Source organism: Equus asinus, chromosome 1 (assembly GCF_041296235.1).
Source record: "Equus asinus isolate D_3611 breed Donkey chromosome 1, EquAss-T2T_v2, whole genome shotgun sequence".
NCBI classification, from domain to species: Eukaryota; Metazoa; Chordata; class Mammalia; order Perissodactyla; family Equidae; genus Equus; species Equus asinus.
Genome location: NC_091790.1, coordinates 163199711 through 163226742, shown reverse-complemented (window position 1 = coordinate 163226742; position 27032 = coordinate 163199711). Strand labels below are relative to the sequence as shown.

The 27032-nt window shown below is 40.8% G+C and overlaps 1 protein-coding gene across 3 annotated transcripts in view; it reads right to left on the bottom strand.

Moving 5' to 3' along the window:
• Positions 1 to 10003: 10003 nt before the first annotated feature.
• Positions 10004 to 27032, bottom strand: part of BBS9 (Bardet-Biedl syndrome 9) — a 428290-nt gene continuing 411261 nt past the window's right edge. For all 3 annotated transcript variants that reach the window (XM_014838754.3, XM_014838755.3, XM_070511651.1), the window contains 2 exons: positions 10632 to 10742; positions 10004 to 10436 (listed from right to left, as the gene is read on the bottom strand). In XM_014838754.3, the coding sequence (XP_014694240.1) occupies positions 10405 to 10436; positions 10632 to 10742 (143 nt within the window). In that variant the 3' untranslated portion in view covers positions 10004 to 10404. The remainder of the gene's footprint in view (positions 10437 to 10631; positions 10743 to 27032) is intronic.

Genomic DNA, 27032 nt, shown 5'->3' with positions numbered 1-27032 from the left:
TGGAATAGTTTGAGAAGGATAGGTATTAAATCTTCTTTGAATGTTTGGTAGAATTCTCCAGAGAAGCCGTCTGGTCCTGGACTCTTATTTTTGGGCAGGTTTTTGATTACTGTTTCTATTTCTTTACTTGTGATTAGCCTATTCAGATTCTCCATTTCTTCCTGGTTCAGTTTGGGGAGGTTGTAAGAGTCCAGGAATTTATCCATTTCTTCTAGATTGTTCAATTTGTTGGCATATAGTTTTTCATAGTATTCTCTTATAATCCCTTGTATTTCTTTGGTATCTGTTGTGATTTCTCTTCTCTCATTCCTAATTTTATTTATTTGAGATTTCTCTCTTCTTTTCTTGGTGAGTTTGGCCAAGGGTTTGTCGATTTTGTTAATTTTTTCGAAGAACCAACTCTTTTTTATATTTTTTCTTTTTCTACTACTGACTGGTAAGAAATTGAATAGGAGTGGTTTCTCTTGAGAGTAATGTCAGACTAGGAGGTCCCCTTCCTAGTCCCACTCCACAGAGAAACATTTCAACAACTACTTATGAATGCAAACAGCTCTGAGAGAACTCGGGAGTGCAATTAAGAAGATGCTCCAACCCAGTGGAGCACAACAACTGAGGATGGCTGTTGAAAATTGTAAGAAGAATTTTACCTGCATCACCCCATCCCCAGGGCAGCGCAGCTTGGTGCCAAGAGGGATCCCCTGGACCACGACTTCCCCTCATGGGAGAAAAGGAGAGAAGGACCCCAGCAGCCCTTGCCATTGACACAGACATCCACGGCCTTTGCCACCCAGGATCCCTCTCGTCTTTTCATGGCTTGACAGCTCATTTCTTTTTAGCACTGAGTAATATTCTATTGTCTAGATGTACCACAGTATATTTATCCATTAACCTACTGAAGGACATCTTGATATCTTCCATGTTTTGGCAACCATGAATAAAGCTGCTATAAACACTCATATGTTGGTTTTCGTGTGGACTTCAGTTTTCAGCTCATTTGGCTAAATACCAAGGAGTTGTATGGTAAGAGTATATTTAGCTTTGTCAGAAGTCTCTTCTAAATTGTCTTCCAAAGTGGTTGTACCATTTTGCATTCCCAATAGCAACCAGTGATTGTTCCTGTTGCTCCACATCCTCGCTAGTATTTGGTGTTGGCAGTATTGTGAATTTTGGCCATTCTAAGAGAAGTGTCATGGAATCTCGTTTTAATTTGCAATTCACTAAGGATGTATGTTGTTGAGCATATTTTTATACGCTTACTTGCCATTTATGTATCTTCTTCGGTCAAGTGTCTGTTCAGGTCTTTTGTCCATTTTTTAAATCAGGTTTTTTTCTTATTGTTGAGGTTTAAGAGTTCTTTGTATATTTTGGATAACAGTTCTTTATCTGTGAAAACAAGTCTGTGGCTAGTCTTCTCATTCTCTTGACAGTATCTTTCACAGAGCAGAAGTTTTTAATTTTAATAAAGTCCAGCTTATGAATTCTTTCTTTTATGAACCGTTATCTTTGGTTTTATATCTAAAAAGTCATCACCATACCCAAGGTCACCTAGACTTTCTCCTATGAGATCTTCTAGGATTTTCATAGTTTTGTGTTTTACATTTAGATTATGAACCATTTTGAGTTAATTTTTGTGAGGTGTAAGGTCTGTGTTTAGATTCATTTTTTCACCTGTGTATGTCCAGTGGATCCAGCACCATAGACTGCACAACCAAAGATAAGGGAGAGATGACATGAGCCAGCACCACTGTAGGAATCAATTATACACATGCAAATGATGGGAGGGACTCCAATGAAGAACAAAGGCAACCAGACCAAATTGGAGGCCAGCCTGGGGAAAAGTACATCACTGTCACTGGCATGGAAAGGCAGGACCAGCTCCAGATGGCATCGGTAACAGAAGTAGAGAATGTGAAGTGTGTGTGTGCGTGTGTGTGTGTGTGCATGTGTGTGTGTTTTATGATTTGTTATTGACACTTTGAGAAAAGTTGACAATAAATCCCAACTCTTGTCTTTTATCCCTCCTATGTGTGATTAAACTTGGGAGAATGTTTTTTGTGAGCTGCTGAGTATGAAAGATAAGGATTACACACCATCATTTTCCCCAAGGAATGAGTAACTACTTAATTTTATCCCAAAAGACTTAGTAAAATAAAAGCTTCAGTTTCCTTACTTATGACTAGAGAGCTAAAGAGATTTCCTAATTTTCATCCTCAAAGAAATAAAAAAACAGTTCACCTCAATGCATGAAGATAATATTGAAGAATTCAGTGAGGGGCCGGCCTGGTGGCGCAGTGGTTAAGTTCGCACGTTCCGCTTTGGCAGCCCGGGGTTCACCAGTTCAGATCCTGGGTGCGGACATGGCACCGCTTGGCAAGCCATGCTGTGGTAGGCATCCCACATATAAAGTGGAGGAAGATGGGCACGGATGTTAGCTCAGGGCCAGTCTTCCTCAGCAAAAAGAGGAGGATTGGCAGCAGATGTTAGCTCAGGATTAATCTTCCTCAAAAGAAAATTTAAAAAAAGGATTCAACGAATATTACAGACCTAAATTTCACTAAATGCCAAGTGAGTGCCTGGAATCTATCCTAAGTGAGAGGATAGTCTCTACATTTTTCGTTTACATAAATGGATTTGGTTCCAACTGTTCCGCATATTCAGATGATCTTAATGTTCAATGGGATGCCTGGCACATAGAAATGAGAGTTTGCAGGTGACATCATGAGCTTCTCTCTCTGGAACTGGCACCAGATGGAACAAATATTGATTACTGTGAGCAGTTAAACAGAATTTAGTTAAATTAATAGCACTTTAAACCTCTTCACTCTCACCAATCTGATGATCCTGGAGCCAATGAAGGGGCTGTGGCCCTCCTAAATTTGATAGTTTGCTTTGTGCTTTTTAAAATCTAAACTAGATCCTTCAGCCCATTGGAATGGAGAACAGACTCAATCCCTATGGGGACTACTCTTGAAGTGGTTGCTAAGAGGTCAGTGTCAGTAAAGCTGTCCCTGAATGTCCAAGGGGAAACATCTCTCCACAGAATCAAGGACATTCACCGGAGAACTGCTACTCTGCCAGTTCCATAAACGCTTCCTGATATCTCCAAGGGAACAATTAACTACCAAAACTGAAAAGGGAAAGTGTACTTAGAGTTGAGCCTAAAGCTCGCCCAAGGGTCACGCTGGCATACTTGAAGCAAACTGGAATGTACTTAAAGGAATTTTTAATACTTCCTTACAAAAATCTGTCCTCTCCACCCCTACACACATACTCTTATCTCATATATTTTTTGGAGTTAATTTTTATGGAAAAATTAAAAAACAAATAAACTTTTTAAAGCATAGTTTCTATTCTGACTCTTTCTCGTGCTGTAATGGAGGTGGATTTACCGTGACATTAATGAGGTTTAAACTTCAGGGTGTCTTCCTTGCTCAGGTGCATGGTCACATTTTCATAAAATATGAAAGACATTTTAATCATGATTGGTAAAGACTGCTGTCTCTTCCACTCGTCTTCCCCTTATATCAGGCATTGGAGCAGCTATAGACTTGGGGATCTGTCTATAGAGAAGTTTAGCTGGGAGACATTTAATTTGGGTAATTGGGATATATTTATGTAGCTTGCACTCAACTCTGAATACAGTTAAATTATTGCTAGCTGTTCTGCAGGAGGAATAGATTCCAGGAATTCCACTACCACCCATTGCTCCTCCTCACCCAGTGTCATGAGAGGAAGGTGCAGAGCAAAAGGCTGTAGCACCAGATGAGCATATTCTGTGGTGCCTGGCACCAGACGTGTAAGTGTGGTAGAAATAAAACACAGTTTGAAGCATACGAAATCTCATGTTCTGAATATTAGACATCGAAAAGTGTAAGTAGAAGATTCCGGTGTCATAGACATCAAGTGAAAGCTGAAGTTCTTACCTGTCAGGAATATTTGATAATTCAGAGTATACACTTACAAACCCATCATACAATAACATTCGCTGTCATACAACTCCTATATAAAATCAATAAAAATTATTCTATCAGCAAGAAAATTGTAACAAAAACATGTTTGAATCATACCCAAGATTAATTAAGATGAGATGATAAATTTCAAATAGAATAAATAGGTTCTTGAATTGCTTAATAATCTAGCTAATAAAGAAGAGTGCATCACGTGAAAACATTGGAAAAAAATATTTAAATATCTTGCTGCTTTGATATAAAATACTGGTGGTTATGAAGATAACTTCAGTGAGGACATGGATGACAAACTGGCTAATGAGAGTTGTCAACTCAATGACTATTTATAATTTATCCCTGAAGGATAAAACTTGAAATGCCCTGAAATCTTACACAGTGGGTATAAAAAAAGCTGGATAAAGTTTTGTCTAAATACAATAACAGTCCTAAAAACTTACACATTACTAATAATAAGTTGTAAAGCAGAAAGAGACTTTTGCAAACTATCGGTAATTTAAAAAAAATGTTTGATCAACAACGCCAGAGGAAAACTGAATTATCTTTCAATTCACTCCATAGAAAATTAAAGTATAAAACTGTTGATAATTGAAGAGGTAAATAAAGAATGTGCAGCCAAAAATACGTCGATTTCTTTTAGGAGGTTAGTTGATGTATTAATACAACAAAAATTTACTAAACAGTAGAAAGAATCCAAGAACAGTTATGCCAAGGAGTTTGTAAATCTATCCCAGTAGGAAAGGAAAATCCAGCTTCTGAAATATAATAAATGAGAGAGAGGTGTGTCGAGGAGAGGCAAAGAGTTCAGGACCTCTAAAGAGGGAAACGACTGCCAGCAACGGTGATTCCGAAAACCTTGAGAGGTGACAGTATTGATTTATTCGCCCCCCCCCCCACCTGTTACAATTGATTTAAGGGGCTTACAAGAACCTGTCAATACAGGTCCTGTATACCTGTATACAGAGAAAATATATTAAAAGTTGGACCAAAGCAAAAAGACTAAAAAAAGGAGAATGTAATAAGCAGCCAGGACATGGGCTAAAAGGAGTGATGCATAAGGCCTTCACTTGTTTCAAGAGGGCCTCAAATGTGGCTCTTGGTGTCCAGATGAGAAGATAATGTATTCAGACCAAGCCTTGAAGGAAGGATTGGCATCTGGGTTGAATATAATTAAAATTAAATGATGATAAACTTGAGAATTAGAGGTTTTGCAATGTTTTTCCCACATCAGCCAGAACAGAGACCCTCTCCCAGGCTCAGAGATTAAGCACAGGGGTCGTGATCAGCTAACAGCATCTTACTCTGATTAGGCCTTGGCAGCTGTGCTGTACTCTAAGTCATACCTTTTTAAGCCCAAATCAACAAAATCCTTAACACATGAGATGTCCACATAGCATCCATAATTTAGCTGCAAAAACCAAAAAAACAACACCAGCTAATTCAAAACTGCATACACAGAAAGGCTATAGAAAGGGCAGCATCTGCTACAATCTAAATAGCCTTGTACTGCTCTTTCAGAACCTCTCTGATATTGTTTCCGTATTTAATTGACACATTCGCTTTTTGCATCAGAAGATGTTAAGGACATAAAGGGCAAACTATAATTTTCAATACAATTTTATGCTCACATTACTGCTATAAATTACAATAATCATGATATTTTCATGATAATACATTATACTCTAGACCTTTCAGAATTACTAGAGCATGACGTCTAAGTAGATTATTGTCTAAAACTCATGCTGTCAATATACCAAATGCTAAGCAACAAGAGTACATTACTAATTATTATTTTTTCACTAACACTGATATCCTGACTGATACATACAAAGATGGGATCTGTTCTCTTATTAAAAGAGCAATACATATTCATTAAAGAATACTCTAAAAATACAGATCAGCAAAAGGGAAAAAAGATCCTAATGTGCCCTGAAAACCACCAGTCTGGGTCTCTCTCCCACTAGCCCACCCCTCACGAGCTCCCTGACTATCGTGGGCACACCTTAGTCTCTGAACAGGAGGCCATGGACGACACCTGTTGGCACACAAAAAGGACACTGGTGCTGTGGCAGATGGCCACTGACAATACTGTATTTATCTAATGCTTTTTAAGGGATGTAAACACTCCTCACATATTTTTTGATTCTTTCAGTTGTCTTTACCTACATTTTTATGTGACAGGGAATCGTGTACATTGTGACACTACCAACTAGTTGGAGGCAGATATTTTTTAAAAAACACAGAAGTCTCTTGACTTAGTCACTTTTAAGCCAGAGAATAATTGTTTTAAATTAATGAGATTGGGGGCCGGCCCGGTGGCGTAGTGGTTAAGTTCTCACATTCCACTTTGGCAGCCCAAGGTTCACAGGATCAGATCCTGGGCATGGACCTACACACCACTCATCAAGCCAAATTGTGGAGTCATCCCACATACAAAATAGAGGAAGACTGGCAGAGATGTTAACTCAGGGCCAATCTTCCTCACCAAAAAAAATCAAAATAAAATAATGAAATTACAGCAAAGCCATTCATAATGCAATCTGATGTTCCTCAACTTGAGGGAAGCCCTGTTGCTCCAAGTGTACTTGACCTGTGGAAATAGCAAGCCAGTCCCTTAAGAGGCTGGGGAACCAAAAAGCTGAGAGAATCAGAGAATTGGGACACAGACTCCATCCCTGACTTGCCTCTCTTGCCTCTGTACATATAGATTAAAGAGGGCACAGTACACTCCACTTGAGCCCAACCTGTGTTCACATGGGATGGGGCCATGTCTGGAGGGCTGATGTGGGAGTGGGCAAGGCTACTTACAAGAGTGTAAGGAACCTTCTGGGAAAGCAAATTGTCCTAAAGGAGTGACCACAGGGGAGGCCCAAGCATCAGAGGGGAGCAGGACTTGGAAAGCGACAGGGTATCTATTACTTGGGTCATTCTCCCAGGGTGAAACAGCTGGTAAAACCTAGGAGGCATGTCCTGTAAACTCTGTGAGACCTGAGAGCAGAAGACAACACAGCTCTGTGGCTCATCTAACCCAGTGCCCACCGTGGAGGATATGACTGAAGTTTGCCATAGCACAGAGCACAACAGGCTGAGCACAACCTCAGACTGGCACAGAGGAGGAGGAGGAGAGGGCATTTGACCATCCAGGCTGGACACCAAAGGCAGCAACCACAAAGAAAGGGGCTAGTCAAGTTGGCCACTTAAAGTTTAGAAAAATTCTATCAGAAAAACAAACCCAGAAACAAAATTAAAAGACAAGCGAAAAATTGAGAACAATGTCTGTATCACACACAAAGATTAATATCATTTTTACATTAAACGTTATTATAAATCAATAAGGAGATAATTATCACCACCCCCAATCCCTCCAAAAGACAAAAGAATACAAACAGGTAATTCATCAAAGGAGAAATATAAATGGCAAGTAAGTATATTCTTAAAATGTGCAACCACACTATAAACCAAAGAAATGGAGCTATCTTGGACTAAAAGCCTCCAGTTTTAAAATGTATTTTATTGTAGTCTTATTAATAATCTGTACATATGGATGTGTATTTGGGCTTTTGGAATCAGCCTGGATTAAAATCCCAGTTCTGCTACACACTAACTGTGGGATCCTGGATAAATTATTTAGCCTCCATAAACCTCAGTCCTCTCATTTGTAAAACAGAGATAACAGCAGCACCGACATCACAGTACTGTCATGAGGAGGGAAGGAAATCATGCATATAAAGCACTAAACACTGTGCTTAGCACACAGTAAGAATTTAATAAATATTTGCTATCTTATTAGTGCCTATTCCAATATGTTGAGTAATAATGAGACTATCTGGCTAATCAGAAACATGGATCATCCAACTTCTTCCACGTTCGAGAGTTACTCCAAGATCATGTATACAAACACACGCATACACACACACATGCACACATTCATGAAAGAAATAAAAATGAACAATTGTTATTAAAGACTGAAATCCCAGCACCAAAATAATGAGAATGGTTAACAATTATTTGAGTCTTGATTTTTAAAAAGCCACTCCAAAGTCTAGCATAATTCTTGGCCCCATTATTTTTCTGTTAGTCAAAACACTTTATGTGTTTTTTTAAAATTATGAGGCCAAAATCAGGAATAAAAAGACAACTTAAATTTGAGAAATCCTTTATCAAAAGGTACTTTTAAGTCATGAATCAAATTATTTTATCATTTTTAGAATTTATATTTTAAATTTGGTAATGGTGAAAAGGTTAATTACTCACTTCTTTCCTTTTGGCAGCTAGTAAAATGTGAAAGGTAATAAATTAGATATATTTTTAAACGTTTATGTGTATGATGTATGTTCATAGAGTTCTGTATTAAAGTGATTCAAATAAAAAATAAAACTATTTGGTCAAGTAATTGTGCCAATAGGCTTAAGATACTGATAATGATTTCCAGAAAACATTTTGCGAATATATTTCTCAACATAAAAACTCTCAGTATAACATGTAATTGTAGCAACAAAAGTCACCTTAGATTCTCAACCCAGAGATAGGAAGCCTCTTGAATTTTGTTGGTAGTCACTCTCTCACAGAAGAGAGCAAACGTGGATGATATAAATAAAAGGGAAATAACATGGACGACACAAATAGAGGAGGGATTTGAAAGAGAGAGAAACTATCACACTTGTACACATTTAAAATAACCTTTATAAATCAAACAATATGCTTCAGTTTCATATCATGGAGTATAAAGGGAGAGAATCACAGGGTGACGGGAAAGCATGGGGGACTAGGTGAAGGGGCAGAAAGACTGATCAAGGCAGATGAACATAGAAACACAAGACAGAGAAAGAAACTGAGCTAAAGAAAGGCAGTTAGAAGGACACACACAAACAGGACATGACTCAAAAAAAGGCAGAAAGAGAAAGAAGAGAGATGAGCACATGGACACAAGCATAGTACAAAAAACATTCATGGAAACAAAATATCCAAAAAAGAGAAACTTAGGACAGAAACACACTTTTAAGAAGTAATACATCTCTTTTGTAACCTTTCTTGAAGAAAGCTGTTGAATACAATCAGAAGTGCTGTGTTTTTGCAACTATAGGTATACACAGAGCCATGCCATCTTTTTCTTTTTGGTGAGGAAGAGTGGCCCTGAGCTAACACCTGTTGCCAATCATCCTTTGTTTTGCTTGAAGAAGATTCACCCTGAGCTAACATCTGTGCCAGTCTTCCTCTATTTTGTATGTGGGTCACTGCCACAGCATGGCTCTGACGAGCAGTGTAAGTCCACACCCAGGACTTGAACTCGCAAACCCCAGGCTGCCAAAGTGGAGCACGCCAAACCAAACTACTACACCACTGGGCCAGCCCCAGTTGCCCATGACATCTTTTACTGGTCCCCACAGGCTGGGTGAAATTAACCTAATGGTTGACTCTTGCCCAAAGGCTAGAAGTTGCCCACACTCCTGCTCGACAATTAAAAATATTACATCTGCTGCTGCAACACCTAAAAAGCGATGCTAGAAATAGTAAATAATGCATCTTCTGCAGTTTTTTGACACTTCACATATAGAAAAACCATGAACTCATTTTCCCATTTGTACTTACGGAGAGGCATTGCAAAAATGGCACAGACATATTCTTGTTTAAATAAATCAGTCTTGAAACTGCAATTTTAACTTGAAACTGGCAGAATCTCTTTTATTTCTTGCATATAAAAACCTTAAATTTAATGGTAATTAAGTGTGAATCCTTTCCTAATATGGGTTTTTAAAAGGTGTCACCCACTGGGGTCATGAAAAGAGGATGTTAAGGTAGCAGCTTCCTTGAAAATATTTTACATTTTCATACAACACTAGTGAACTTACCTTCTCCCACTTTTAGCCTAATAGAGTAAATCATATGAAAGTTCTGTAGTTTCTTTCATTTATAAAACAATCTCTTGGAGCCTTACCAAAGAGTAGCAAAGTTTTCATCTCCTTTCAATTTCCTTTGAAGAAATAATGTAGACAAATCACATGTATAACCCTCTGATTATAAATCAAATCCAAGATATTGTTTGACAATGAGATGCTTTATTAAATTTGATACATTTACTATATAAGAATTCTGTGAAAAAAATGGGGTATCAAATTATTTTGGATCTGGGTCGCTGCAATATAAAGTCTGTCCCCAAATGATGTCACCTCACTGTATCCTGTGGCTGCAAGCATACAGATGACCAAAAAGCAGCAACATCCTTTCCCCATAAGACAACTTTCAACTGACTTGCCCATGGTATTACAAGTCCTCCTAGTAAAATAAGAAGGCCCCATCCCCATCTCTACATAGTGTCATCTCCAGGTGGGTGAGCCGGATGAAGCACCTGGGCGAGTCCTACATCTGTGCTGGCCATGAGGTCCACACAGGATCAGCCTTGAGAAGCCATCTTCCCCTCAACCAAACAATTCTACTTGAACTATTCTGAGACTCCTTGGAGGGATGAAACTTCTGCAAAAAAAGAAAGTAACAGAGAGAGAAATATTGAAAGGAATACACAAATGATATTAAGCTGCACCAACGCCAAGGGGAAGGACGAAGAAGCTGAAAAACAAGCAGCTTTGCAAAATGCTCTCTGGTATGACAAAAACTGGAGAGTGTTGCTGTTGGTGGCATATCATTTGTGAAGGCCACTCGTTCTCTTACCAGGTATGGGAGTCTCTGCAATGAGGTGCTTGTGGTTGGTAAACAGTTCAGTGGAGTCTTGTTCTACTGATCTTTCCTCTAGGTCTGATTCTGGGATCGTGGTACAGCCACCTGGTTGAAAAATACAAACAGTATTTTAAGCCAAGTGTAGGAAAATATGCCTTTCCACACAAAAACCACAGCTTAAGAACATATCAATCACAAAGATAATCAACGATGTGACAATAATCTTCAGGGGAGGACAGAAGACTTAAACGTATCTCTTTGGTCAAAATACTGGGAATGAGTTATTGTCCCCACAGACATATTATACTGATGATCACTTAGCAACAGCAGAAACTGTGTTGTCTTTAAATTTACCCTTTTTAAAGTCAGGAAAGGACAAAACCTATAGCATATGTGATATCAATACTATAATGGCGCCTCAGCAGGAATTCCCTTTAATACCAGTGCATCAGAAACTGTAAAAGAAACAAAGCACATCGATCACGAGGGAAGGAAACTTTCCTTGAGCAAAGAAGAAGACTGCTCGGAGACAGTGACTGTGGTGGTATTTCTCTGGAATCTGATTCTACCCCTGAATCCCAACACCTTACAGCACAGACACAAATACTTCATAATTCAACAGGAAAGTCATGAACTGCATTGGGGAAGCTGTCAATTTCAAGTCAATTCCAAGATGACTTGAGGATGAGCTGGCACCACCATGCTTTTGCAAACTGGGTGTAAGTAATTTGATTTTATCCACCAAAATCTCGACTGGAAAACTCAAAATCATGTGAGATTTTCCTGACTACATCTGCAACTTGATTTGACTAATTTGCCATCATTCCCTGGAAATGTACTAACATGCTGTATACTATATATATATTTTCCCAAAGCCATTCTTCTTGTTAACGAAGTGTGATTTTTTTATTTCTTTTTCTGAGGCTTCTCACACACTGAGTCCAAAGCCTCCATAATCATGTTTGGCTTTATGCTCAAGGGAGCTTATGAAAAGAGAGGGTATCGGCCACACTGATCTGTAGACCCCATCGTTCAAGTATGAGGGAAGAGGGAAGATTCCAGGTCTGAAGGACAACACACCTTACCATTCATCCCTCTGCACCAACTCTGAAAAAGAAATTGATGCTGAAGGAAACTTGAGAGAAAAGCATTTCCACACTCATAAAATAAGAATTAGAGGGAGCCTCAGAGGTTACCCAAACAGGAAACGTTAGAATTATCCATCAATGCAATGGAACTCGCCTAGCTACATCTGCAAATCGCGAGGGCCCCATCCAGAAGGAGAACCAGGCTTATTTTTAATCTCTTTCCAAAGCCTGTAGATCATGGTAACAATAATTATCGTTATTAAGTACTTTCTAAGTGGGAGAAACTCTTCCCATATTATCTCATTTAGTTCCTACAAACCACACCACGAAATAGATATTATTCTTCTCATTTTATAGATGAGAAAACTGAGGTCTCATAAGATTCAGTAACTTGCCAAGGTCACACAGCTCCTAAGGAGTGAGACAGAGTTCACAGCGAAGCCTGACAACTCCTAAAGCCCGTGTTATCTAACCACTTACTCCACGGCTCCCACTTGCAGCATTAACCAAAGAGAGACTGTGGCTGCGGGTTTCTGGTGTCAGCAGGTTTTAGCTCCCCTGGTGACCCACCGAGTATGGCTGCCAGGGAGCACTGTTTACAGCATTGTGAGGGAGGGGCAGGCTCTGAGCTACTTTGGGGAAGCCCAAGAAATAACATCCTTCTTCTCCTCCTGACCCTCATCCAGTGGAGAAAAAAGGAATAGGGCATGTCGGGATGGGGGAGAGGTACCTCTTAAGGCTAATGACAGGGAGGAAGAGAAAGAAGGGATGTGCTCCCTGCAGAAGAGAACCCTGATCGCAAGAAAAAAGGCCAACGAGGGGCCTCATTTCTCATTCCAGACTCACAAATCAGATTAAGTCATTCCTCCATCCCTGAGGAAGAGAGAGGGAGGGCGCAGGGTGAGGCCAGGAATGCTGTGCTTCACACACAAGGAAACTTCAGGAGTGGGGAATAAGTGGCCCAGGCAACAGATGGGAAGGAGTGGAATGATAGGTTAGCAGTGTCTGCCATATGTGAAGAGAGGCAGGTCTCCACTTAATTAGTGTCCATCTTTTATTCTAGCTGACAATATTGAGACAAGACAGAAGGATGAAGACTCAAAAAGCACTTCCTAGGGACCTGCCTCATGGCATGGTGGTCGGGTTTGCGTGCTCCACTTCAGTGGCCCAGAGTTCACAGGTTTGGATCCCAGGCACAGACATACACACTATTCATCAAGCCATGGTGTGGAGGCACCCCACATACAAAACAGAGGGAGATTGGCATAGATTTTAGCGCAGGGCTACTCTTCCTCAAGCAAAAAGAGGACCATTGGCAACCAGTGTTGCTCAGGGCTAATCTTCTTCACCAAAAATAAAAAAACAACAAAAAAAACCCCAAAACCAAAAACCCACTTCCTATTTCTTCAATCACATGGGCACAAAAGGAAAAGTCAGTTGTTGTAGACTATCAACAACTTATGTAATTTCCTCTCTTCTCCTTGGCACAAAACTTTCTGCCTTATCCTAAGTACAGAGACATGACCAGTCTCTTAAATCCCACTGCAGGGCTGACCAGGCACTTGTCCTGGGAATCTCACCCCCCTTTCTTTGGATGCCTCCATGCAGCCAGACTCACCAACCATATTCCCAGAGTTTCTGCCACTTTCAGCTTGGAAGGAACAACAGGATGTGGGACCTGGCATCTGACCAATGGGAAATGGGAGAAGGGAAGGAGCTGGGCAGAGAATTCTCTCTCTGCCTCCCTCTCTCGGGTCAACTTTGGATTATTATTTCCTTTCTGCCAACCTCCAGAAACCGCTGTGTGCTGAGTAGATGCACCTGCTGCGTCTCTTCATGCCTCTTTGAGAGATACGGATGCAGCACTTCACATTACCTCATGTACGTCCTCAGCTCGCTTCCCTTTTTCCCCATCCTCCCTCCCTTGAGTTTGCCAAATAAACTGCCATCACTTTAACCCTTGCCTCAAGCTCTGTGTTCTCACAAAAATCACTGGTACTGGAAGTAGTTTTAAAATGTAGGCCTTCAAGATGGATTTGAATTTAGAATGTCCATCTCTCTGTGGAAGAAATAGGGGCTCCATGGCTGGGGGTAAACAGGATGCGAGTAACCCCCGGTATGCAATTACTTAAGCTTTTACCCATGGTTAATGGGGATGATGTGCACGTAGAGCTCAAGACTGGGAGATCAAGAAATTGTAGCATAGAAACGTTTATAATTATAAGGATTCCTGAGTAGAGAGGTGGCTTCCGATGACTAGATACTTTGTAAAAAGAGAATGGCAAGTTTCAGCGCCGTTAACAGACAACAGACGGCAAATCCAGAAAGCCAGAAGGCCTCTTTGGCCTCGCTAGTTTAAGAGAGGTCATCAGAACAGCAGAACCGGGTATCACCAGTGAGCTTGGTAGAAAGGCAGACTCTCAGGCCCCACTCCACAGCTACTGAATTAGAATCTGCCAAGAAGGACAGATGGGTATATCTGATCAGATTTTTTTCCAGGAAAAAAATATTTGTTTCTTAAAAATTTAAAAGTAAGCTGTAAAAGGAGAGAAATAAAGTGTAAAACTTCCAAACTAACAGAGACCCTCTGAAGCCCACCTGTGGAAGTGGAGCCTGGGTTCCACAGACGCCAGATGAAGCACCCTTGGCTTAGAGCCCGTCCCATCAAAGAAGGGGAAGGAAAAACACAGCTGGACAAAATCATCCAAACACATATCACGTGTATGTCACATTATGAGCCAATAGGCAAAAACAAGCTAGAGTCGGAGACATCCTGACCTGGAAATCATAATCCTGTGGACCTACTGGGTGCTGGGCAAGCAGCTATGAATTCTCAATGCATTGGCTCTCTCAGTCCTCTAACAACCCTGTAAGGAAGAGTTCATTGCCCCCCTTTTACAATTGTAGAGGTATTGATGTTAATTTGTGTTTTCTTCTTCTGTTGTCCCTCCCCCATCCCCTGTTCCTCCAAAGGTTCCTGGAGCCACCTTGTGTTTCCTTGACTCAGAAATTTGTAATGGGGCCAAATCAAAAGTAGCCTGAAAATGCTTTCCGTTCTAGCCTTGGTTTTCCACAGCCTGAGGTCCCTGAAGATATGGAACTCAGCATTTCTGCGGAAAGCTTTCCTCTAGCCATAACTCAGAGGGGTAAAGCTCAGAGGGAGAGAGATGGTTGAAGCCTAGGCTGGACCACCCCAAGGTAACAAGGCATCGGCGGATAGAGGCATGGGACACAAGGAGGGCTGGGCACCAGGAGCCCCAACCTCAGCAAGGCCTCCCTCACTCCACCAGGCCTCCGCTGTGGGCTTAGGCAATGAGGCTGTTGGCAGGACTGCGTCCTCATTTTCTGAGCCCCATACGGGACGGGAGTGCAGGGGTGGAGGGGGTCAGGGGAGCAATAATAACTCAGACTGAATTTCCTACCTTCCTGCTATTAAAGAAAATAAAAATTTTGACCTTTTTTTTTGTATCTCTGACTTGGCTTTGGAAGACTAAGTGTCAGGCTTGCTAGAAAGTCTCAACTTATTAAATGTAAACCGAAAGATGACGTCATTGCCAAAGGTCACACAGCAAGTCTGTATGAGCTGCAGCCCAGCTCTCTGCACTACAGCAGCGCTTCTCAAAAGGACCAGCTTTTAAAATTTCCAATCTATCTAAACCAATACTTTTGTAAAACAGAATAAAAAGAATTACTAGAAAAATGAGAACAACATAACAGCCTTCACCTTTTTGTATTAGAGTCAATCACTGTAAAAGTATTCTGTTGATTGCTTCAAGTTTCTAAACACTTACTCTCAATTTCAGGTACAAAAAGTTTGCAGACAAATGCCAGTCTTCCGGCCACACTTGGAGAAGCACTGACTTCAAGATATGATTTACATTAATTAATTTGATACATAGAATTAGAGTTAAAAATAATAATTCAGCAAATTCTTAGTTCAAATAGCCAGTAAACTCATTTTGGAAATAACATGGGCTTCTCACAACGTCTGTCTCTCCCTTCTGCTCCAATGTCTGGCTGCCAGATCACTCATTGCATAGTGTCCAGGACAGGCTCCCTCTCCCCACGAACACAGCATGTCCAGGTTCCCTCTTCCTACCGCTGCTGCAACTATGGAGATCTACTTCTATTTCTGTGCTCTGTTATAAAGAGGAGTTTCGCTAAGAGAATCTGGGATCTGGAGTCAGACCTCTGTGCATTTTCACAAAGGAACAATGTCACGAGTGGTAGCTTTGTTAGAGTTCTTTTACAAATAAATAATTGGGTTAAAAACCTTTTCTGGACTAATCTGGAAATGTAACCCCTGTAGATGAAATTTTAAAACACGAAGCATATATTATGAATTGCGAACAATCAGCACACAAGCGTTCGGACAAGACAGTTTATAAATTGGAGCCTACACTAGTGATGTTTAAGAGGATGTTTTTGAGGTACTTTACTAAGCTGCCTACTCCTCTGAATTGTTACCAAATTATGTACATGCCCATTTGTGTTAATTAAACCTGGCTGTAAAAATTTGTTTTTTTGCAAACTAATAACACATTAATACATGTAATAATCATCATGTAGCCAGAAAATTATTTAAGTAGAAATAATTCTGAACAAACAGGAGTTCATCCTGTATTTATAAAGATAACCGAACTCTAGAATTCTTTAAAAGGATTCTAAGCTATCCTCAAACCTATTTCTATATTAAGAGCAAATTATAAAATGGTTGAACTTCCTCTTCACCAGGTGGAACATATTTTATCAACAAAGCAATTACTCTAAGGAATTTCTGCTCACTGTCAGATAAACAAACAAACAAACAAAAACAACAACAAAGAGCTCAGGTCCTTTCCGCAGGTTGCTATTGTGGAGTTAACTGTAAAAGTTATAGAGTTCAAAGGTCAAGATAGGAGGCTAGGCAGAAACAAATGTGATTGTCATCTAGAATACTAGAGATCAAAATCAGAATGCAAGGTAAGCAATGGTATGCAGGCAAATGCATAACCAGCTGGCATTCAAGGAAAAAAAAAGTAAAGCCCTAAGCCCTAACCTGTAGTGTTTGCCCATTTCCATGGTGTAAATATTCCCACTGTGGCCAATTTCAAGCAGCCAACATGCCATCACCAAATGTGGAGCTCGGCAGAGATGTGCAGGAACACACTGTTAGACAGTACTTTCACCAGATGGATTCTGTAGGCATAAAATGCCTCAAGAGCACTGATGACAGTAAAATGCAGGAAAATAATCAGTGAAGAGTTTTGAAGTGTATTATCTTTGTTCTTAATACAATTTATTTGGCTATAAGTTTATGCAATTTAATTTTTAATAATGGCTGTGTTTAACAACTGGCTCACAGAATTCCTAAAAATTCAATAATTGATTCTCATGAACTAGTGTGAGTCAGCTCCAGCACTGAAGGTGGGCGTGGCACAGGGGGTTTAACATGATGTTTTGAAGCCAAATTCAAACAGGGGCTCAGCATTTACAAGCCAAGTGACCCTCTTGAGCAAGTTATTTCACTTCAATGAGCCTCAGTTTCCTTATCTATAAAACAGAAACTATGGCAGCCCTGCTTCATAAGGGAGAAATTGATGAGTGTGTACAAATGCCTGGCACGTTGAAAAACACATTAAGTTCTGACTCTTTATTTTCAGGTCAAAGTTAGGAACACTCAAAGAATAAAAAGACCAAGAGAAAAGTCCTTAAAGGTGGGAGTCTGAAGAGGCAGGGTTCACACAAGCTAACACACCCCTGGGACCAAAGACACAGGCCTGCAGCAAAAAAGAAAGTGCCCAGAACCTCTAACCACGTGGCCACCTCTGAAGCCAACTACTCTCTGTTACTCGTGCCCTATCGGATAGCTTTCCTGCTACGCCTAATATTTGAGTTCTAATATTTAATTCTACCCCAGGGGAATCCCAGTGGCCCAGCTTACCTGCCTCACTGCCTACCTTGTAACTCAAATAGCCTAAACCAGGGGTTGGCCAGATGCTAAATATTTTTCAGCTTTGCAGCCCATCTGGTCTCTAGTGCAACTACTCAGTTTTGCCGTTGGAGTGCAAAAGCAGCCATAGACAATATGCAAACACGAATGAGCATTGCTGTGTTCCAATAAAACTTTATTTACTAAAACAGGCAGTGGGCCAGATTTGGCTCATGGGCTGTAAGTAGTTGGCCAACCCTCTGGCCTAATCCAAGGCTCATGGAAAGCTACTCTTCATACAGCAGCCTAATTCTAAAGGTTCTTAGAGGCATTTAATACTGCTAGTTCATCTTACAGTATTATTACAACAATAGCAATAATAAGTTGAAGAAGACATAGCAGTAGTAGTAGTAATTGTTGTCGTTTAAAAGCATATTGTTTGGGAGAGGCAGGACCAAGATGGTGGAGTGAGAGGTCTTCTTTGTCTCTCCCCCGTCGAATCTACAACTAATTGGACATTCGCCGATTAACAAAGGATATCCAGATAGCATCTCAAGACACCTAAAAGTCTTGTGCTACTACACATCGGAAAGCGGACAGACTTCCCCCCGGGAGGAGGTGGAAATAGGTGAAAACTCTCCGACCCCTGACCCCAGACCCCCGGACAGCCTAGTTCCTGCAGGAAGCTCTCTTCCACCGGACTCCCCCATAGCATCGCCACACACCAAGGGCAAGAGTGTGCACTCACCAGTGGAGCGACGGTGGAAACAGGTGACAACACTCCTACCCAAGCCCCCCGCGATCACACCTAACCCCAGAGGGAATTCCCCAGGGTCCCGCACCCACCGGCAGGGAAGGCCTCCACTCCCCATTAGCAGGGAGGCGCCACCCAGAAGCCAGAACAAAGAGAAGCTCCTGGCAGGCCCAGCACGGCACCAGACCACTCACAGTCTCTGGCGCACGGCTCGGTGCAGGGGGCGCCCGGACTTCCCGTAGATGTGCTTGGGGACACGGTTGGAGCTCCAGCGCCTGGCTCTGCGGTGCAGGGGAAGGCTCCGGGGTCCCACATCTCCCTGGCAGGGAAAGCCTCTGCTCGCCATTAGCAGGGAGGCCACGCCCAGAATCCAGGACAAAGGGAAGCTCCCGGTGGGCGGATCCCCTGGGGCGGCTCCAGAGTACAAGCTGCCGCTGGGCTCACAGTCTCCGGCGCACAGGTCGCTGCAGGGGGTGCCCGGACTTCCCATGGACACGCTTGGGGACTGGGTGGAGCTCCAACACCCAGCTCTGCGGCCCGGGGGGTCGCTCCAGGGTCCTGCACCCCCCCAGCAGGGAGGGCCTCTGCTCACCACTGGCAGGGAGGCCCCACCCAGCATTCGGAACACCGGGAAGCTCCCTAGAGCAGAATTCCCCACAAGGCAGCAGCTCACAAGCCACTGCCAGGCCCACAGACTCTGGCCGTGTCCCAGATGAGACAAGGGGCTCCCAGAGATCCCGTGAGAGTGAAGTAGGGCAGAGTAGAGCTCCGGTGAAATGGCTATGTAGCCCAGGGGTGAACTCTAGGTTCTTACAGCAGCCTCAGCGAAAGCCTCTGCACAGCACTAGTGGAGAGGTCCCAACTGGCAATCGCAAGGCGGGAAGGCCCTGGGGCAAAAGTAGCACAGCTAGGTGAGCTAACGACAGACTGCAGAAGATACCCATAGCTCTGCTGGGACCTATAGTGGACAAGTGCGATCTGGTGGGCTCTGTTAGGGACAAATTGGCAATTATAGGTGATCCTGCTCCTGGCTGATGGGAAAGCCCACAACACCGCTGCAGACCACAAGGAGGGCACGCATCTAGGTGGGTTGCAGTAGTAGGTACCAGCAGCCTGAGGCCCCCTTGCGATTGCCCCCACAACCGATGAGGGACCCCCACAGGACCACTGTGACTATGAGGAGGGGTCCAGGCCCAGTCAGTAACAGCTGACAGGGTTCCTGGTTGGGGCAGTCTAAACAGCTGCCCCCCACACACACACCAGTCGCAACAAGTGGAAGCAGCGACTACTCTATCTCTATGAGGAGGCACAAATCCACGCCATCAAGCAGTATGAAAAAATATATTAAATCTCCAGAACAGAAGGAAAATGATAAGCACCCAGAAAACAATCCCAAAGACAATGAAATCTATAACCTAAATGATGATGATTTCAAAACTGCCATTATGAAAAAACTCAATGACCTAAAAGAGAATTCAGATAGACAACTCAATGAGTTCAGGAGCTATGTCACAAAAGAGCTTGACACTATAAAGAAGAACCAATTAGAAATATTGGAGATGAAGAACACAATGGAGGAAATTAAGAAAAATCTGGACTCTCTGAACAGTAGGGTCGATAATATGGAGGACAGAATTAGCAATTCGGAGGATAGGAATATAGAAATGCTGCAGGCAGAGGAGGAGAGAGAATTAAGACTAAAAAGAAATGAAGAAACTCTCCGAGAATTATCTGACTCAATTAGGAGATGCAACATAAGGATTATAGGTATACCAGAGGGAGAAGAGAAGGAGAAGGGGGCAGAAGGCCTGTTCAAAGAAATAATAGCTGAGAACTTTCAATACTTGGGAAGAGAGATGGAACTTCACGTGACAGAAGCCAACAGATCTCCAAACTTCATTAACGCAAGAAGACCAACCCCAAGACATATAGTAGTGAAACTAGCAAAAGTCAACGACAAAGAGAAAATACTAAGGACAGCCAGGCAGAAGAAAATAACTTACAAAGGAAACCCCATAAGGCTATCAGCAGATTTCTCAGGAGAGACCTTACAGGCTAGAAGAGATTGGAATGAAATATTCAAAACTCTGAAGGACAAAAACCTGCAGCCAAGAATACTCTACACAGCAAAAATATCCTTCAAATACGATGGAGAAATAAAAACCTTCCCAGACAAACAAAAGTTAAGGGAGTTCATCACCACAAAACCTCCCCTTCAAGAATTGCTCAGGAAGAAACTCATTCCTGAAAAATCAAAAAAAGGAAAGGGGTTACAAAATCCAGAACAAAGGAGATAAGCAGAAGGTCAATAACACAAAGTAACAGCTCTCCATCAGGACAAAATGCAAAAGAACCAGAAAACAAGTGATAAAATTGCAACAGTAGGCCCCCACGTTTCAATAATCACACTAAATGTGAATGGATTGAACTCTCCAATCAAAAGGCACAGAGTGGCAAGATGGATCAAAGAACAAGACCCAACAATATGCTGCCTCCAGGAAACACACCTCAGCCCCAAAGACAAACACAGACTCAGAGTGAAGGGATGGAAGACAATACTCCAAGCTAATAATGAACAAAAGAAAGCAGGTGTTGCCATACTTATATCAGACAAAGTAGACTTCAAAGCAAAACAGATAAAGAAAGACAAAGAGGGGCAGTATATAATGATAAAAGGGACGCTCCACCAAGATGACATAACACTTATAAATATATACGCACCTAACACAGGAGCACCAAAATTCATAAAGAAACTATTAACAAAACTAAAAGGAGACATCAACAGCAATACAATAATAGTAGCTGACCTCAACACCCCATTAACACCAATGGACAGATCATCCAGACAGAAAATCAACAAGGAAATTATAGAATTAAATGAAAAATTAGATCAGATGGACCTAATAGATATATATAGGACACTTCATCCAAAAACAGCAGGTTACACATTCTTCTCAAGTGCGCATGGAACATTCTCAAGGATAGACCATATCCTGGGAAACAAAGCAAGCATCAATAAGTTCAAGAGGGTTGAAATAATATCAAGCATCTTTTCTGATAACAATGCTATGAAACTAGAAATCAACTACAAGAATAAAGCTGAGAAAGGGCCAAAAATGTGGAGACTAAACAACATGCTACTGAACAAACAATGGATTATTGAAGAAATTAAAGAAGAAATCAAATATTATCGGGAGACAAATGAAAATGAAAACACACCATACCAAATTATTTGGGACGCAGCAAAGGCAGTCCTAAGAGGGAAATTCATTGCAATACAGGCTCACCTCAATAAGCAAGAAAAATCTTACATAAGCAACCTCAAACGACACCTAATGGAATTAGAAAAAGAAGAATAAACAAAGCCCAAAGTCAGTAGAAAGAGGGAAATAATAAGAATTAGAGCAGAAATAAATGATATTGAAACAAAAAAGACAGTAGAAAGGATCAATGAAACAAAGAGTTGGTTCTTTGAAAAAATTAACAAAATCGACAAACCCTTAGCCAGACTCACTAAAAAAAAAGAGAGAAGTCTCAAATAAATAAAATTAGAAATGAGAGAGGAGAAATCACAACAGATACTACAGAAATACAAAGGATCATAAGAGAATACTATGAAAAACTATATGCCAACAAATTGAACAACCTAGAAGAAATGGATAAATTCCTAGACTCATACAAACTACCCAAACTGAATCAGGAAGAAATAGAGAATCTGAATAGACCAATCACAAGTAAGGAAATAGAAACAGTAATCAAAAATCTCCCCAAAAATAAGAGTCCAGGACCAGACGACTTCTCTGGAGAATTCCACCAAACATTCAAAGAAGATTTAATACCTATCCTTCTCAAACTGTTACAGAAAATAGAGGGAGATGGAGCACTCCCAAATACATTCTATGAAGCCAACATCACCCTGATCCCCAAACCTGACAAAGACAACACAAAGAAGGAAAACTAAGGCCAATATCACTGATGAACATAGATGCAAAAATCCTCAACAAAATTTTGGCAAACCAAATACAGCAATATATCAAAAAGATTATACACCATGATCAAGTTGGATTTATACCAGGGACAAAAGGATGGTTCAACACCAGCAAGTCAATCAACGTGATTCACTACATTAACAATATGAGAAACAAAAACCACATGATCATCTCAATAGATGCAGAGAAAGCATTCAACAAGATCCAATATCCATTTATGATAAAAACCCTCAATAAAATGGGTATAGAAGGAAAGTACCTCAACATAATAAAGGCCATATATGACAAACCCACAGCCAACATCATACTCAACGGACAAAAACTGAAAGCTATCCCTCTCAGAACAGGAACAAGACAAGGGTGCCCAATTTCACCACTCTTATTCAACATAGTACTGGAGGTGTTGGCCAGAGCAATTCGGCAGGAAAAAGAAATAAAAGGAATCCAAATAGGCAACGAAGAAGTAAAACTCTTGCTGTTTGCAGATGACATGATCTTATATATAGAAAACCTCAAAGAATCCATAGAAAAACTATTAGAAACAATCAACAACTACAGCAAAGTTGCAGGGTATAAAATCAACATACATAAATCAGTAGCATTTCTATATGGTAACAATGAATTAACAGAAAAAGATCTCAAGAACTCAATCCCATTCATGATCGCAACAAAAAGAATAAAATACCTTGGGATAAATTTAACCAAGGAAGTGAAAGATCTATACAATGAAAACTACAAGACTTTCTTGAAAGAAATCGACGACGACATAGAGATGGAAAGACATTCCATGCACATGGATTGGAAGAATAAACATAGTTAAAATGTCCATACTACCTAAAGCAATCTACAGATTCAACACTATCCCAATCAGAATTCCAATGTCATTCTTTACAGAAATTGAACAAAGAATCCAAAAATTCATATGGGGCAACAAAAGACCCCGAATTGCTAAAGCAATCCTGAGAAAGAAGAACAAAGCTGGAGGCATCACAATCCCTGACTTCAAAATATACTACAAAGCCACAGTAATCAAAACAGCATGGCACTGGTACAAAAACAGATGCACAGATCAATGGAACAGAATTTAAAGCCCAGAAATAAAACCACACATCTATGGACAGCTAATCTTTGACAAAGGAGCTGAGGCCCTACAATGGAGGAAAGAAAGTCTCTTCAACAAATGGTGCTGGGAAAACTGGACAGCCACATGTAAAAGAATGAAAATCAACCATTCTTTTTTCACCATTTACTAAAATAAACTCAAAATGGATCAAAGACCTAAAGATTAGGCCTGAAACAATAAGTCTTCTAGAAGAGAATATCGGCAGCACACTCTTTGACATCAGCTTCAAAAGAATCTTTTCGGACACCATAACCCCTCAGATGAGGGAAACAATAGAAAGAATAAACAAATGGGACTTCATCAGGCTAAAGAGCTTCTTCAAGGCAAGGGAAAACAGGATTGAAATGAAAAAACAGCCCACTAATTGGGAAAAAATATTCACAAGTTACTTATCCGACAAAGGGTTAATCTCCATAATATACAAAGAACTCACACAACTCAACAATAAAAAATCAAATAACCCAATTACAAAATGGGCAGAGGACATGAACAGACATTTCTCCAAAGAAGATATACGGATGGCCAATAGACACATGAAAAGGTGCTCATCATCACTAATCATCAGGGAAATGCAAATCAAAACTATACTAAGATATCACCTTACACCTGTTAGAATGGCAAAAATATCCAAAACCAAGAGTGACAAATGTTGGAGAGGCTGTGGAGAAAAAGGAACCCTCATACACTGTTGGTGGGAATGCAAACTGGTGCAGCCACTATGGACAACAGTATGGAGATTCCTCAAAAAGTTAAGAATAGAAATACCTTATGACCCAGCCATCCCACTACTGGGTATCTATCCTAAGAACCTGAAATCAGCAATTCCAGAAGTTCCATGCACCCCTATCTTCATTGCAGCATTATTCACAATAGCCAAGTCATGGAACCAACCTAAGTGCCCAGCAACTGATGATTGGATAAAGAAGTTGTGGTATACATATACAATGGAATACTACTCAGCCATAAAAAAGGACAAAGTCGTCCCATTCACAACAATATGGATAGACCTTGAGGGTATTATGTTGAGTGAAATAAGCCAGAAAGAGAAAGACGAACTCTGTATGACTCCTAGGTGGTAGTTAACATATGGACAAAGAGAACTGATCAGTGGTTGCCAGGGGAAAGGGGGGTGGGAGGAGGGCACTAGGGGTGAAGTGGTGTACCTACAACATGACTAATAATAATGCACAACTGTGATTTCACAAGGATGTTAATTTTTATAACCTTAATAAAAAAAAATTTTGCATACAAAGGGAAAAAAAAAGCATATCGTTTGCCCTGCTGTTAGAACTGTGCTTTTTGCTTGGGCAGTGACAAACTTTTTTTTAAAATAGACTTTACTTTTTAGAACAGTTTTAGATGTACACAAGAATTTAGCAGCTAGTACAGTGAATTCCCATATATCCTCTGCACAGTTTCCCCTATTGTTAACACCTTGCATTAGTGGGGTACTTTTGTTATGATCAATGAACTGATTTTGATAGGTTATTATTAACAAAAGTTCCTAGTCTATTCAAATTCCCTTAGGTTTTACCGAATGTCTTTTTTCTGTCTCAGGAGCCCATCCAGAACACCACGTAACATTACTTGTCAGCTCTCCTTTGGCCCTTCTTGGTTGTGACAGTTTCTCACACTCTCCTGGTTTTCGATGGCCTCGAGAGTTTTGAGGAGTATTGGTCAGGCATATTGCAGAGGCCCTTATACTGCAATTCGTCTGATGTTTTTCTCATGATTAGACTGGAGAAAAATTTTTGAAGAAAGTTTCTTTTTATAAATTCTTAGGGCTTCCATTATTTTAGGATTGTCTCCAGATGTTTATCTTTTCCTCTATCAAAAGTGAAAGCCAAGTGGGCAGTGAATGAGAGGCCCCTGAAGGGGAAGGAGGCCAAGAGCAAGGCTTGACTTAGACTGTGAAGTTCACAGTGGTGGACCGGCTGGATCTAGCTGTAGGACCCAGGGCAGGTTATCAGTTGCCTCATCCATAAAAAGCGGAACCTGATGCAGCCTATTGTGAGGATTACATGAAACCATGTACACCTAGCACAGTCTTTAGCACACAGTACATTTTGTCATCTCTGCCTTCTGTTAATTTTCTTGGCATAGATGCACTTTCTGCACCATTTCTGTGGAATCAAAGAACTTTAGCATTTAGTTCAACCACCTTCATTTAGTAGATATCAAAGCAGAGGCTCATAGAGGGCAGCTGATGCCTCTAACGTCCCAGGGCTAGTTGCTGGTTGTCCTGCTTCCAAAATCATTAGAGCTTCCTCAAGAACACCTCTTTTTCCAGAAAGATCTCAATGGCTGTGCTTGTGAGTTGGCTGTCCTAACTAGTACTTCCTTTCAATGATACAGAAAATCCAGAAGGTTGGCAAGCTGTTCTTTGGGTATATTTTAGGACTTTGCTGATTTATTTTCTTGCAACAGTAACCTTTGCAATCAACTGGGTGTATGGGTGCGAATGTTCCATTCCTTCAGGGAAGAGAAAATCTTTTCTTCTTTTTCCTTCATATACTTAAGAGGAATCAAACAAGCAGACACTTTGAGAATCACAGATGACCACAGACTCTGCTCTAACTTGTCAGCCAAAGAATCTTCTGTTCACGTGGCCAGAATTGCCACTAAGAATTGAAAACAGCAGAAACCTCAAAAACATACACCAGTGACATTTTTCTTTTAATCAAGATTTACTTGATGGATAAAGTGTTTTTTGAGGTTAACATTCAGATTTCATTTCAAAGGTTTATAATTCATGAGAAGCGTGGGGAACGGGTGCTTTGAAAAGGATATTTCACTATCTTAAATATGAAGAGCTTCCCTAAGAGACTACGAGTAGTTAAAAAATTCTCTGTAAATATATTCATTTGGAAAAGTTTTACTCTTTACCTTTCCTCTCTCTTTCTCTCTCTCTCTCTCTCTGTCCCTGTCTCTGTCTCTCTATATGTGTGTGCCAGTGTGCAGACACATACACACAGGCAAATAGACATGTACAGGAGTTCTCCTGATAATTCTCCTCTGCTCTGTTCATTTTTTTAGTTTTTAAAATATATTTTTTCTAGCTCAAGGAGAATGTAAGCTATAGAAAGCCAAGCATCCTATTGTATGTTAGTGTAGCAATTTCAACTAAGTATTTAGAAACTTTTTGGCAACAAGGAAGAATGGGAGGAAGGGGAGTGGGAAGAAGAGAGAGGGAGACAGAGGATGAAAAGGAAAGGGGAGGGAAATGATGAACCACCAACATATTCTATCCTTCTATTTTACATAGAAGTGTACACACTTCTACTTCTATTGTATGCTGTATGAAGCGCATACACTTCTATGTAAGACATTTGGGGTGACTTACTGAAGATGTAGATGACAGAACATTAAAGCATACAAATACATTAGCAGTTAGAAAAATGTAATGCAGAATAGGAGGTATAGCGAGGCAGAATTGTGGATAAAACACAGATAAGGACTTACACAAGGGTGACAGCGGAGATAAAAAGCTCTGGAGGAAAAGTAGGGCTGCATTTTCCCTGATCTCCCTT